The following is a 15,292-nucleotide window of genomic DNA, read 5'->3' as shown; positions in this document are numbered from 1 at the left end:
CCTACCCGGTAGCATCGTCATTGATGTAGTGGTGTGTAGTAATAGTAGTGGCGGTAGGTGGTGATAGCAGTGGATGAGTTGGACAGGGACAAAGAAAAAGACAGATACAGAAAGAGAAAAAGAAAGAGAGATAGAAAGGGAGAAAAGACTGGTGGGGTTGATTGGAAACGTCACACTTTGCAGGGACGCACGCGTTTTGTTGGTGCTTTTATCTGAATCTCAGTGTATGATGTTTAAAATAATTCAAACTAAGAAAATATTTCAGTACGATTAAAAAAATGAATTCGTTTTTAATGTTTTATTTAACATTGTCACATACGATCGTTGGATTTTGCTCTAAACGGCTTACTTCGGGTTAATACGGATCTCTTACGAACTCGCGTTCATCTAAAGAATATGTTTTCTTTTTTATCTGTCACATACACACACGTGCACGTACCACAGTAGTGTCTTCTTCATTAGACGGAAGTGACTTATCCAAAGCGAACGATCTCTCGTGTAACGCGGTCGATATATATATATATATTATTATATATATTATATATCTGTATACGTAATATATATATAGATATTTGGTGGAGTGCGCGCGCCCGACAAAATGGTGTGTACTTTTGGACGGAAGGGGTAGTTTTCACGTGGATCCCATACGTGTCGAAGGGATTGACAGACGTGGACGCGTGGAAGTAGGGACGATTCCCCTCTAGGAAAGTGCGCAGGTACGGGAGGGAGGACGTTTGGAAGGTGGTGGTGGTGGTGGTGGTTGTGGTGGTGGTGGTGATGGTGATTCTCCTCCGTTTATGATTTTCCCTTATGGAGAGAGACCGTATGTGAAGAGAAAGAGAGGGGTGGAAAAAGAGAGAGAGTAGGACAGAGTGTATAGACTCGCACCTGGACCAAGAGGAACGGAACGGAATAGCACGGCACGCGCGGGTAACGCCGTCACAAGACTCGAGAACAGTTGGTGTAGAATAGACCAGGTGGTAGTGGTGTGGTGGTGGTGGTGGTGTGTGTTGCCGGAGGAAAGGGGCGAAGCGGAAGGGCCCTAAACAAGGGTACCGGTTGGCATCGAGTACTCTCACCGGTACTGTCTCTAAGGTTAAAGAGAGAAAAAGAGAGAGAGTTAGCAGCAAAGAAGCACCTCGCTCTCTCTTTCTTTCCTCGTCGGTCTTTTGATCGTATTATATTTAAGAGTTTGGAATAAGCGTAGCCGGTGTCGGTACTACTGCTAGGGAGCGTAGCGTATTCACACTTTCTTTCGACCGGCGAAACGTGCGCGCGCGTTCTCACTCGTTCCGCGTTTGTCATGGGCGCACGGTGGATGCCGCTGTTGTGGTATCACCGCATCTCTATGCCGATCCGTTGTGGCGAATTGTCGACGGAAATTCTATCAGCAGGAACATCGACAGCGCCGTCTTCATTGTCTAACAGAATCAATCTTCTCATCGGTGGCGCGACGTTAGAGTTGTCTTCGAAATTCATTAAGGTGGCAAGAGCAGGAGCTTTGAAAGGTTTCCAAGGTGTTATTTGTCCGGCTGATCAGTGACGACGAGAAGATCGGTGACGAGGCACGTTTCGAGTTTAACGTAATACGAGAACAACGGTTAGTTTGTGCGTGCGTGCGTGCCTCTTGCGTGCGTGCGTACGTGGACACGTAATTGGGAAAGACAAGGAGAAGGTGAAGGAGAAGGAGAAGAGTAGGAAAAGAAGGGGAAGAAAAAGGGGAAGAAAAAGGGGAGAAAGTGGTAAAAGTAGAGAATACGCGGTGAATTAGAAAAATTCTGGTAGCGTTGGGTGCACGCGGTGTGTTAAGTCACGACAGCGAGCGAGTGCGCGCCTACCCGAACTAGATGTGCGTAAATGGAAGGTATAGGGGACATAGCCGATCATCAATCGCATAGCGAGCAATTACTGGACTCGGTCGATTCCCCGGCGGCGGTCTCTACGCATGGCCGCAGCGGCAGTGGGGGTGGTTCGAATGGAAATTGTGGCGGTGGTGGTGGAAGAGGTGGAGGAGGAGAAGGTGGTAGGGGAAGTGTTCTTGGTGGGGGTAGACACCATCACCATCATCATCACCAGCACCATCATCACCATCTCCACCAACAACAGCAGCAGCAACAACAACAACAACAACAACAACAACAACAACAACAACAACAACAACAACAACAACATCACCATCACCATCCTCACCACCACCATCAGCAACACCACGAGGTTAACGAAATTGGAGGTGGTAGAAGCGGCGGTAGCAACGGTGGAGGTGGTAGTATCGAGGGTATGTCATCGTCGGCCTCTCAAAGTCCCGACATCGCGTGCGCGAGCATACCGATCGAATTGCTCAGGGCTGGCGCGCTCGACGTTAAAGAAGAACGAGATCTCGTTGCCGCGGAAGATCTCTCGTCGTCTCAGGAAGGCCCCACGATCGGTAGCGGAGGCGGTGGTAACGGAAACGGTGTTGGTGGTGGTGCCGGTGTTGGTGTTGCTGGTGGTGGTGCTGGTGGTGGCGTCGGCGTCGGCGTCGGCAGTGCTGGTGGTGGTGGTAGTGGCAGTGGAGGCGGTAGTAGTGGCAGTGGAGGTGGTGGTAGTGTCGTTGTTGTTGGTGGTGGTAGTGGAGGTGGTGGTGGAGGCGGCGGTAGTGGTAGTACCGGCGGAGGTGGCGGCGGTGGTAGCAGCAGCAGCAGCAGCACTAGCAGCACCAGCAGTACCAGCAGCGGTGGAGGTGCCATCGGTGGTGGTGGCGGCGACGGCGGCGGTGGTGGCGGCGGCGCCGTCGGCGGTGGCGGTGGTGGTGGTGGTGGTGGTGGTGGTAGACAGAGCAGCGCGAGGGAGTCCCTGTCGGTGATCGTGCCACCTCAGGACGTGGACGTGGACTCGCGCGACGACGCCGACGACTCGGAGCTCCTCAGTCCGGGCAAGCTAACGCCGACGTCGGGGATAAGCGTCTCGGTCGCGAGTATGATCGACGCGACGGACTTCAGGGCGATGCAACCGGAGCCGACTTATCAAACGTTGACGTCGGTTACCGAAAGAATGTCGCCGCCTGGCTTCAGCCCGGGTTCCTCGTACGCGACGCTTACGCCGTTGCAACCGTTGCCGCCGATTTCAACGATGAGCGACAAGTTCGTATACGGTCACACGACCGGCGGGGTAACCGGTAGCTTTGCAGTTATGCAGAACAACGGCCTCGGTAACATCGGCCTCGGTATGGGCGGTTCGCCATACGCGTACGACAAGATACCTTCGATGGGAATGTCGCCACCGCACAATTATCCCTCGCCCGGTGCGGGCCTACAGCCGAGTCCTCTTTCGCCCCAGAGCGCTTACAGTCAAAGCGCCCTTAATTCGCCGCACAAGTCCGCGAGTCCTCACTACGATCAAGCTTTTCTACCTAGGCTGCAACAGAGTCCCGCCGCTCTTAGTCCGTCTTCGCCGCCGACCGTCTCGGCGACCGCCACTTTCGCGCCCTCGCATCATTCCCCGCCCGCGCACTCTGTGCCGGCGGCCTCGCCCCCGCCCATACAAACGCAGCTTCAGCAACAACAGCAACAACAGCAGCAACAACAGCAACAACAGCAGCAACAACAGCAACAACAGCAGCAACAACAGCAACAGCAGCAACAGCAACAGCAACAATCGTTAGCGGCGCAACAGACTATATCGCACACTCAGCACGTGCAACACACGTCGGTCGTCATGAAGACGGTCTCCTCGGCCGGCCACGGTGCTGGCGAGGTCGAGGAGATCAACACGAAGGAATTGGCACAGAGGATCAGCGCCGAGCTCAAGAGGTACAGCATACCTCAGGCGATATTCGCCCAAAGGGTACTATGCCGTAGTCAGGGAACGCTCAGTGATCTTCTACGTAATCCAAAACCTTGGTCGAAACTCAAAAGCGGCCGGGAAACGTTTCGACGAATGTGGAAGTGGCTGCAGGAGCCGGAGTTTCAAAGAATGTCGGCCTTGCGGCTAGCAGGTTAGTCTTCACCCGGAATATCCCGACTTCATCGTCCCACCTTGTCTCTTGTCTTCTTTTAGCGTCGCGTCGGATTTCTTCTATTTATCGCGGCTACCTCGCGGTAAGATTACGCGGGCAACGATTCGCGTTATCGCGACTTCTCGATATCTATTTTATTTCCTTTCCTTTTATTTTATTTCTATTAATCAGCGATGCAACAATTCGCCCTTCGTAGGAGTCCAAACGTTAAACAAATTATTAACCTATGCTCCATGTTCGAGGGTTCATCTGACCACTTTGAAAAAGATAGAACAAAAATATAAAAATATCATTGAAATGGTTAAACGTGTCTACGATAATCCATCGTCGACTGCATAAAATTATCATCGCTTAGTGTGCTAATGAAAAGTTGTTCTAGTGCCAAGAGAAAGAAGACTAGACTTTTGTTTGTGTCCGAGTGTCCACTTCGATGAAGGAAGTAGTCAACAGTTTCTGTTGACGTTAAAATTTGAAATTCGTACGGGGTGGGATTCGGTTGTGCAGGGGGTATTTGGGGTTTGAAGGGAGGGGGCGCGTGGATGCGCGGAGAGACGTGGCGGAAGCGCACACGTGGTATCCACGTGGAGAGGAGGCGTTCCCTTCCATATCATTCAGAGATAGACGCGCGAAATAACACTTTTCGAATTGAACATCCTTTGCCCCGGCACAACACACAGCGCGTAGAGATTATTGATCGCGGTCACGCGGTATTATCGTAATCGCGCAAACGCGACCTCGACGGCTTTCCTAAGGGACGCCATGTTGGCCATGCCGCCACCACGCTGTCGTCATCCCCTCTCTTCCTCGTGCAAAGCGCACCTTGACGACCGTCCTCTAGCCGTCCGTCCTCCTTATCTGCTGCGCGCGACTTCCTCTACTCACTCTGGGTAGGACGTATGCATCAAGATAGAGAGAAAGAGACAAAGAGAAAGAGCTCTCGTGTTGTTGGCTACTTATGGATATGTATATATGCATATAGTATACCAGTATCTACTTCCTCACAGTTACACATTCTACATGACGCGATTTTGTCTTATTCGTATTCCTTCCTTCCAGGTTTGCCATCATCATCATCATCATCATCTTGCTTTTGCATTTTTATTTTTTACTGCTTCTTTCTTACGCGTTCTTCTTATCACACTATATTGGGATTCTCGAGGTTGCAATTCGCGAGGTGGTGGATCGGTTTTATAGTGAGAGAACTAACTATCCTATACTTGCATTAGTTTGCCTTGCGTGTCCGTTTTCTTCTAACCCTCGACCTTCCGTATTTTTATTTGCTCTACGAGTGAGGTATATATGAAGGTAACGTGTCGGAAACGAGAAATAGAGCGAGTGAGCGAGAGAGAGTGAGGAGGCATGTGGTAACTATTCTACATCTAGTTCGAGCCCTTCATAGATAGAACAGAATTGTCTAAGGGCCGTATAAAGAGTGGGATGAGTCGTGGGGATCGAAGAAAAGATGACAGTAGTAAAGGGTCGACCTGAACAAGACAATGCCAAAAGAGAAGAAGAAGAAGAAGAAGAAAAAGTACAAGAAAAGGAACAAGAAAAAGAAGAAGGGAAGGAAGGGTTCGATCCAGTGCCCTTGAGATTAGAATTTTCCATTGTTTCCTCGTTCGCTCGTTTCAAAGTCTCTCCGCGTTGTTTCGTTTAAAGCGGAGAGTGTGTATGTACAGAAGAAAAATGATAGATATATAATAGATGAAAGAGAAATAGAAAGAGAAAGCACAGTTTCACGCAAGAATACGCGTATAAAATACACGTACAGTGAGTGTCACTTAAAATCCTACACCGTTATGCTTATTAGATTTTTCATTTATGATTCTTTATGAATATGGCTTATAACACGCGGTATATAATACGTTTGTTTAGTCCTAATTAAAAAGAGAGAGAAAGAAAGAGGAAGGATAACAAAAATCATATTCATTCAATGGCCTGCCAAAAATATTGATTCGTGTTCGATAACGTTCAATAGTATTTTTTCATCGAAGCAGTAGAAACGTTTTGTAAAATTCGTCGACAAATATTTTCATCATATATATGTATATGTACGCATAGTATTGTATAAACATACATACCTATATGCATGTAGTATATAAAGAGAATAATTAGTTTTTATAGGAGATGGAGTTTTGATGGGGTGGAAGGGATGAATGCGAGCGGATCAATCGACGTCGTTGACGATGCACTTTTGTAAATTACCTTCCTCTGTGTTACCTGTTTCTCGTTCCTGGTGAAATTCATCTAGTAATGACCATCGTTCGCATACCCACATCGTTCTCGCATTTAATTGCGTTTACGCTGATTATCGATCGTCGAACTGGGTCATAGGGTACGTGAGAGTGAACGAAGGAACGGGTCGAAGAGGTGCATTCGTTCAAGTGTTTTTAGGATCGCCTTGAAACTCTCTCGTGCAAAAGATGATTCTCGATTATTTGTCGTTAATCGAGACTCGATCGCCATCGCTTCTTTACTCGGCTCGCGATAAGGATCATCCATGCGACAATTTTTCCTTTTCTTTTAATTAGTATGTACATTTAATTACGTATTAATTGGGCCAAGTTATGCAGAAATCTCAACTATCCATCAAAATGACAAATAATTGCTTTAACACTCTATAGATAACTTCATTTCGTACAAAAATAATCGAATAACTCTTATATTATTCAAATTACCAATTAATTATACAATTCAGTATTATACAAATCACTTAAGAAACATTTTCATAAACTAACAAATAAAAAGAAATAGAAGCTATTTTTTTTTTAAATAAAAATCTTCAAAGAGTAAATTAACTCAATGTCAGATCATTGAGAATTAGTAGCTTTGAACATAACTTGGCCCAATTGTTCGTGTATTCGTGTATTTCAAATTCCAAGGTAGAAACTCGTCTGAGTAGTTTTAGAATCGATCGATCGCGGCAGGAAGAATTTCATTTTTTAAAAGCTTGTAACACTATCGTCATACATAACAAGGATTATTAATACGCGATATAAATATGTAATTTGAAAGGTGGAATCTTATCGGACGAACTTTTTTCTCTCTCTCTCTCTCTCTCTATATATATATATATTGCTTCCTGTTTAGAAACTTAATATATTGGTTATTGGATATCAGATATTGAAAATCAGATGGTAGAATATTCTCTAGGACATTGACTTTTTTTTTTCTTTTCCTTTTTCCCTTCCATTCTTTTTTTATTTATATTTTTTTATTTTATATCGAAAGTATCGCGTGAAAGATTAGAAGTAAAAAGGGTGATCCACTTACGAAAGCAAGCATATATATATATATATATATATATATATATATACGTACATATATACTGGCGGATTTTAGTATACAAAATTTACCTGCTTTTCGAGGAGTCGAGGACAAGAGTGAAAAGAAGGCAGAGAATAGTTTGAGAGAAAGAGATAGATGGTAAGTGCTTACGGTTATACTCGGGATGACGTCAGCACCCCTCGTGCTACCCACATCATCTGTCGCGATCGGTGGAAGAGAGAGATGGAGAAAAAAAGAATGAGTGAAACATATGCATAGAGAGAGAGAGAGAGAGAGAGAGAGAGAGAGAGAGAGAGCGAGAGAGAGAGAGAGAGAAAAGAAAAAAAAGAAGAAACGTTCAAAGAATTCAGAAGGTTTCTAAGTAATTGTCAACGGACCCCACTTCAAGGGTGTCTTTGGCTAGCGAGAAGTCCCCATAGTGCTAGCTTGTATTTCTTCTTTTATTTTTTACCCTCATCGCTTCATTCATTTTTTAATTTTTTTTTCTTTTTAATTTTTTACTTTTATTCTATTGTATTTTTTTTTCATCGAGGTTGATTTCCATTTTCAGAAGAACGGAACGAAAGTTTCCAATGGATTGAAAAAATGATGATCGTTTTTTTGCATTTTTTTCCTTTCTTTTTTGTTTTCCAATCCAATAAAATTTCATTGCTATTTATTTGGTCAGAATTTTTAAGTTTTAGGTCAATATTTTGTGGTAAAAATAATTAGTCAGTAAAGATGAATATTTAGTTCGATATAAATAATTATTTGTCAGTATTTATAATAAGGGTAAGGTTGTTTTGAAATGATTAAAAAATACTGAATTAATCAAATTTTCACTTGTTTTTTGTTTTCCTTTAAAAATCAATAAATGTAATAGTAAATTTTTCGAAGAAGTGTGACAAATTTCGAGGAAGCTAAGGGGCTCAGACGTGCACGAAACAATAGGAAATACTTAGTCGTGTTCGGTGAAGGGAAGTTACATTGTGTATCGTGAAGACAAACAGAATCCATGGTTACCAGTGTTTATTTCATGGCGTTGCCAGAGTGTTCGTCCAAACGGTAGATACCATTCGTAGCGAAAGGGGATATCTCGTTCAAGTTCTTCATCGTCGTTATTGTCCTCGACGTTTTCGTCTTCGTCGTTTACATCTTCGTCGTTTACATCTTCGTATATTCCTTGGATTATTAAAAAATAAACCTTTGTCTTTCTTTTTAATTAATTTATTTTTTATAAAAATAGAATATATATATATATATATAAAGTCAATATTTACTTTTTATATTAAAGGATTGCTCGATCGAGTCTTGTAACGTAATTTTTTCTGAAATTACCAATTTTTTCGAAATGACTTTGATTCGTAAAAGTAATCAACGATATTTAACCTTTCTTGAATATTTTTCAAAGAACTCGTTCGATGTTCAATTTACAATTGAATTCTCTCAATTTTACAATCGTTCGTAGTAAAGTCCTTTGATGGCAGTCGATGTTCAATTTACGATTTAATTTTTTCCATCTAATGGCCGTTCACGATAGAAGAAGAGAAAGAAAGAAAGAGAAAAAAAGAGAGAGTGAGAGAGAGAGAGAGAGAGAGAGAGAAAGGAAGGAAGGAGAATGGGGAATCCGTACGCGTGTATTTTGGTACAATCGTACACCGTAGGGAGGGAAACGCAATTTAGGTCAAAACGAAGCACGGTAAATGGTGGGTACAGTTTGGTTCGAATCCACGAGGACGAAGGGGATTCGAGGGAGCAGATGTCATATCGATGAACACCTTTACTATCACAGCTGTTTCATCGGAATGTTCCTTTGCGAGGATATCGAAAGTAACAGCTAAATGTTCTCGAATGTACTTGGGAAATATCCTTCATTGTCATGGTCCACTTCTTGCTTTGCAATTAATTATCTACCTTGGCTCCCATTTTCATTTTACGAAGAATTTTTTCTTTTTCTTTCATTCCATGTACGAGCTTATGTTGAGACTTACGAAGAATAGGAAAGAAAATAGTAATAAAATAGGAAAGAGATATAAAATGAGAAATTGAGGGAAAAGATTTCATTAGAAGTTAATGCTTGATTTTTATTTATTATTATAGAAACATTATTTAATTAATTAGTAGAAAGAACAGTTAATTAAAATGATTACTTTATATGTAATATAAAAAGAAATGATTTGGAACAGAGTGTTAATACGTTTCTGATCGTTACTGCAAAGAAACGCCTTTAGAATAGAGTATCCTTATTGCTATACGAGTGAAATTAAACTTCGTTTTAGATCGTTGATAAAGGAAAGGTGACACTGGAATGGAATGCTTCGTGATAAAACGCAATACCCTTTTTCTCTCTCTTTCGTTTTCTATTCAGCTGGTAACGTTAGTCGTTGTTGTGCACATTATCGCGAACACGATGTAGTAGAAACAATAATTGTATCAAGTATAGTTCGTTTGAACATCATTAACCATAACTTTCTCGTAATCTTCTTGGTAATAAAAAATGAATCAGAGAAAAAGCAAAACTTCGGTAATGATTTGTTCGCTTTTTTCTTTTCGTGCTGGGTTTTATTATATTTCTATTTAATTTTTGTATCATTTGATATTTGTTGCACGAAATCCGATGAAAAGGGTATCAAGAGATTAAAAGTTGGATTATTTTTCGGCCATACGTGCGAACATTTGCTTGGAAATCTTTGAGAAACGAATAACTCGTATTTATGAATATATCCATATAAAACAAGTGTATTATATATATGTACATATATCAATGTATATATCTATATACGTGTAAAATACTACAGGATTTAAAATATGCATATATTTGATAGGTGCATTCTAATAAGTGTATTGGAAAACGTAGAACGCATACAAGGTGTTTCCAAATATGTGAGCATAATTTCAGGGGTAGTTTCAGTACGGTAAAATAAGAAAAAAATGTCATATAATCATATGCTCGATATGATTATTTTTTCGTTATCATTTCATACTTCTGTTATAACTTTTTAATTAAACATTTAGGAGCCTATGTTTGTATAAAATTTTTGTTCCTTTTTTTTCTCATATATAATAGAATATGGTGGTAATATTTAGCGGAAACAAACTGGGACACCCTGTGTATAAATATCTATGAACAATGTATACATACTATATGTTTTGTGATTCCGTGTTGGTAATTGTTTTAACGAATACAGGATCTCGCGTATATGAATATTTTACGCGTAGCATATCTTGCGAAAAAAATCTATTCAATTCGCGAGCACGTTTTAAAGAATATAATATATTGATCAAATGTTTTTATATAATATTTTCGTATATATATATATATATATATAATGTACAAGAAATATTTTCAAAAAATGCAAGCAATGTTCGCTCTCATAAAAAAGAGAAATAAGCATTAATTAATAACAAAAAACAAACTAATAAAACGAATAATTTGATGAATTAAAAAATGCATTGAATAATTGCAGAACAAAATATTTAGAAAATGAAAACAATATTATTCTAATATAAAGTATATAATATATTATAATAATAATAAAAAGCCGTGGGGGAGGCGGGTAAGAATACCCCCTCAGTAATCCCTGCTTGTCGTAAGAGGCGACTAAAAGGGAAACCACTAACAGAGATAAACGAGTTTGAACCCCATGCCTGTGATCACACAATATTTAAAGAAATTTTCGAAAATGATTGAACATAATTTTGAAATATATGTACAAATCCTAAACCCTAAAAGAGAACGATTCCCATTGGCTAGCTTATTTTTGATGTAATCGTGCATGTGGTAAACTTCTGTACATATAAGCACGTGCACATACATACGTACATGTTTTACACCTTTGTATATACATTTATACGTGAGATACATAAAACGCGTATTACACGCAAGTCTTTCTCTCTCTTGCTGTCTATCTCTTTCCTACTCGTTTTCTTGCATCCCTTCCGTTTCCTTCGCTATCTCTTTCGAGCTGTCTTTCCCCTACGTAGACACACAACACAACACACAAGGGTTCTCACTTGGGAACCGGTTCGCCGACGCTGTTTTTGAAAGCGTATGTGTGTAGTACATGTCATTCTGTAACTGTTACCTACGTCTCTCTTCGGCACACGTACGGACTGGTACGAAAAAGGGGAGGACGATTCTTCGTGGTAGAAAAATGAGAAAAAATGAGAAAGAGAGGGAGAGGAAGAGAGAGATAGTTGAGAAGAGAACGGTGCTTTAACGTGACCGTTACTCGTAAAACAACCCTAAAGAAAAAGGTAAGAAATTCAAAGACTTCCGATCATCAAATTATACGAACAAATTTATCACGAAAATTTTCTTTTCATTCTTTCAATTTCTTAATCATCTTCGAAATTTTTAAATAAAGTAAACAACAAAAGAGTTTTTCTCTGGGTGAAATGCATAGAATATTTTTAATATTACAAATGCGTTTTTGATATTTCTCTTGATCATGAATTAGTATCACATTGCATATATAGGATTGTCAGAATAACTATTTCTAGTTTTTATCTTTTCCCTATTTGGTTTTTCGACAAAGGACTTGGTTAATCCATTCGTTATCGCATTCGTTATCAGTTAGATTCGAGCTTCAGAGAATGAATTTCAGAATATGATAGAGTTCGAAAATTAGGATACTCGCGCGTGTATTTTTTTTGTTCGTCTCTTCTTTTTCGGATCTTCATCATCCTCGAAGATGATCACCATCGATGACGATCTCTACACGGAAGACAATTCATGCTAAGAAGATGAAACGAGTAATGGAGAAATGACTATTATTGAAATCCTTTTATTTCGTCAGTTTTTGTTGTTTTAGAATTAAATATTTGCTCGTAATTATTATTCCAAGATATATATATATATATGGATCGTATTCTTCGTATATAAGTTTATATTTTTAAACGATGAGAAGCAACCAAACGGATAGACAGACGCACCAATAAAAGACTCGTACTTTCTTCTTCTTTTTCTTCTTTTTTTTTTCCTCTTCTTCTTCTCTACGCCGCAAATCGGGATAACTTAATTCGTAAACTACAAAATTAAATACTATCAATAAAATTGATCGAAAAACAACATTGTACGCGAATATCGATCTCATTTATTTCGCTGCGATTGAACGTTGTTGGACTTTATTTTGTTTTCCCAACGTTTTTTCTTCTCTTTTTTATATTATTTTATTTTATTTGATATTATTCGTTTCGTTTTATATGATACAGATACCCCCCCCCCCTCCTGTTTTACTCGATTCGAATTTTTCTTCTATTTTTCCTACGAATCCAATCAACACCTACCTTTCCTATACTTAAACTTTTAATCAATCACGATATGTTTATAAGCGCGAAGTTTGAAAATTTACTCGACTTGTGACAGCGTCTTCGTTTTCTTTTTCTCTTTTACGTTACAACATTTACATTAATTTTTCTTCAATTATTTTTTCTTATTCATTTGTAAAGAAAAAATATTTTATATTAAATATCGAAAGAGATAGAGAAAAAGTGGAAGGGAGAGAGAGAAATAAATTATGCGAACGACGAAAACGCTGTCACGGATAAAGAAATTCAATTAACTTTAATTTCAAATAGTGTTTATAAACTAATTAAAAATTGTGTGCGACAAACCCCTGTGTCTTTATGTTTTATGATTTCTTTCTTGATATATTCTTTCTTTTTGGCCCAGCTTTGTCATTTCTTTTTCTTTCCCGCGATGAATGTATTCGCGTTCAATCTTAACGAAATAGAAAAAGGTGATATTCAAAGAGAAAGAAATAGAGCAAAACAAGAATGATCAGCTGATATGAATTTTTCATGTATTCTCTCTCTCGAAAAAAAAATACCTTAAAAAATAAAAACGAAAATAATAAATAAATCTTCTTCTCACGCTTGCGAATAAATTTTGACTACGTTTAGTTCGAAAGTGAAAGTATTCGAAAAATTGATGAAATAAATTTTTATTTGCCAGTCGTTAGAGAGATGGAAGAAGTTTTGAAAAAGAAAACGAGAGAGAGAGAGAGCGAAAGAGAAGGAGAGAAAGGGACAGAGAATGGGAGATGAATAGAAACAACGAACAAAAAAAAGAAAGAGAATAAGAAAAAGATAGATAGAGAGAGATAGAGAGGGAGAGAGAGAGTGAGAGAGAGAGAGAGAGAAAGAAATTATAAAGCAAAAAGAAAAGAGCGGGGTGATCGATCACGCGTTAAGGATCGACGATAAGAAAAATGATGTGAAGTTTAAACGCAAGGTGTGTGTCTATCGGTTTGGTTTTAGCTCTGAGCAACTGCTCTGAAAGCGGGGGCGAACCGGAAGCCATGCTGGATATCCACCACCCAGGAAGCGGCATCGACCCTCACCATCAACAGTTTCACAACTCCTATGGTAATATGAAGTTCATCATTATAATTATTAAATATAATTATTCGATATACAATTTATATATTTATGTACAATAGGGTGATTTTTATTGGCCTCTTTTACAAACAATTTTCATTCAGTGCATCCTCGATTATTTTTCTTTTTACATTTTTATTCTGAAATAAATTCAAACCAAATTAAATTATCTTCAAATTTTAATCATTTATCTTGATATCGAAGCATACCACCTAAAGGTATTTATTTCAGATTTAATTATAACGTTAAGACATTAAATGGAAATTTGAAGATAATTTTTGTGTATTTTTGTTTCAATTGAAATTGAACAAAAATATCTATGCACTTATCAGTTGCAAAATAACAACCACCTTAATGTACAACTTAATTTTGATCGATCGTGTCAATCATGTATTTACGCGACATGAGATATTTTCAAAATCTCTGTTTTTCTATCTAGGACAAAAATTGGTCACATTTAAGAATGGTCATTCAAATAGAACTCGATCAAAAATTAATGTCTCAGCTTATATATAATATTGATGACTCGGATGATTCTATTTCATCATTTTTCTTTTGGAAAACTATGCATATAATCGTAATTATACGTACTCCTACATCCTTTCCAATGATCAAATTAACAGGAGACATTAAGACGTTACGTTTCTCATAACTCGTTCTCTATGCAAACGAGATTACAAGAATAATTCTTTTGCAAATTTCTTTTCTAATCTTTATTCAAAAGATATTTCTTTCTTATCGAAAGGTTACGAAAAATTCTGTTATAAAAAATCGATTTTCCACATATACGTTTTGATTTGACCCCATATATTTGATCGATTTATCAAAGTATGATTAATTAGTTTACTACGTGTTCATAATTAATCAAAAGCTATCGTAATTTACATTGGGATTTTAATTCTGTTTAATCGGAATCTTTTTCTTTATCTCTTTATAATTCTGTGCTTTTCAAATACATATTTCCGAAGAAAATTTGATTATTTTTTAATAATCCTTTCTGTTCTTACTCGAATCGAACTGCTTCAATTTTGAATGAATTTTTCTTAAAGGATATTGGAAAAAAAAGTCGTGAATACGAATATTACAAAATCATCTTTCATATCATTTTCATTTAATTTTCTCGCCATTTCTTTTTCTTCTGATTAAAGAAAAGAATCGAATTATGTTTCTTGATATGGAAGTAACTCACAAAAAATACTTAATAAAAATGAAAGAAAATAAAAAAAGGTAATAAGACGAAGGTTTACGAGTTTTTGTCTTCTTCTTTCTCGTTATTTACACATTATTCGCTTTAGTCGAGGCAAAGAAAAGAAAAACGAAAGGGGTGAGAAATTTTTCAGCGAGATATCAAAAAAACGCGGAGAAACGAATGCAAAGTAACGTTACACGCTTGTTCGAATTATTCCCAAGAGTTTTCCACGTAGCTCTATTATTAATTTATCATCGTCCGTTCTCTGCATCTTCCGCTAGCTAGTCGAATGCAGGAGAAAATTATCAACGCGCAAATCCAATCTACTACGTTGCGATTTATCGATCCGTAAACGCGCCAATTTCAATTCACCTTTTCTTATATCTTTTTCACTCTATTTCTCTCTCCATCTCTCTCCGTCACTTTTTCTTTCTCGCAGCAACGTTAGTCGCGAATAAAAA

The 15,292-nt window shown here is 38.9% G+C and overlaps 1 protein-coding gene across 1 annotated transcript in view; it reads left to right on the top strand.

Annotated features, from left to right (window-relative positions):
* Positions 1-1,704: 1,704 nt before the first annotated feature.
* Positions 1,705-15,292, top strand: part of LOC106789262 (homeobox protein onecut) — a 65,208-nt gene continuing 51,620 nt past the window's right edge. The window contains exons 1-3 of the mRNA XM_014753336.1: positions 1,705-2,422; positions 2,813-3,973; positions 13,523-13,630. Coding sequence (XP_014608822.1) covers positions 1,858-2,422; positions 2,813-3,973; positions 13,523-13,630 — 1,834 coding nt within the window. The 5' untranslated portion in view covers positions 1,705-1,857. The remainder of the gene's footprint in view (positions 2,423-2,812; positions 3,974-13,522; positions 13,631-15,292) is intronic.

The sequence above is a fragment of the Polistes canadensis genome, unplaced genomic scaffold (assembly GCF_001313835.1).
Source record: "Polistes canadensis isolate GaletaPanama2010 unplaced genomic scaffold, ASM131383v1 scaffold_173, whole genome shotgun sequence".
In the NCBI taxonomy this organism is placed as follows: domain Eukaryota; kingdom Metazoa; phylum Arthropoda; class Insecta; order Hymenoptera; family Vespidae; genus Polistes; species Polistes canadensis.
This window is presented reverse-complemented; position numbering and strand designations above follow the sequence as displayed.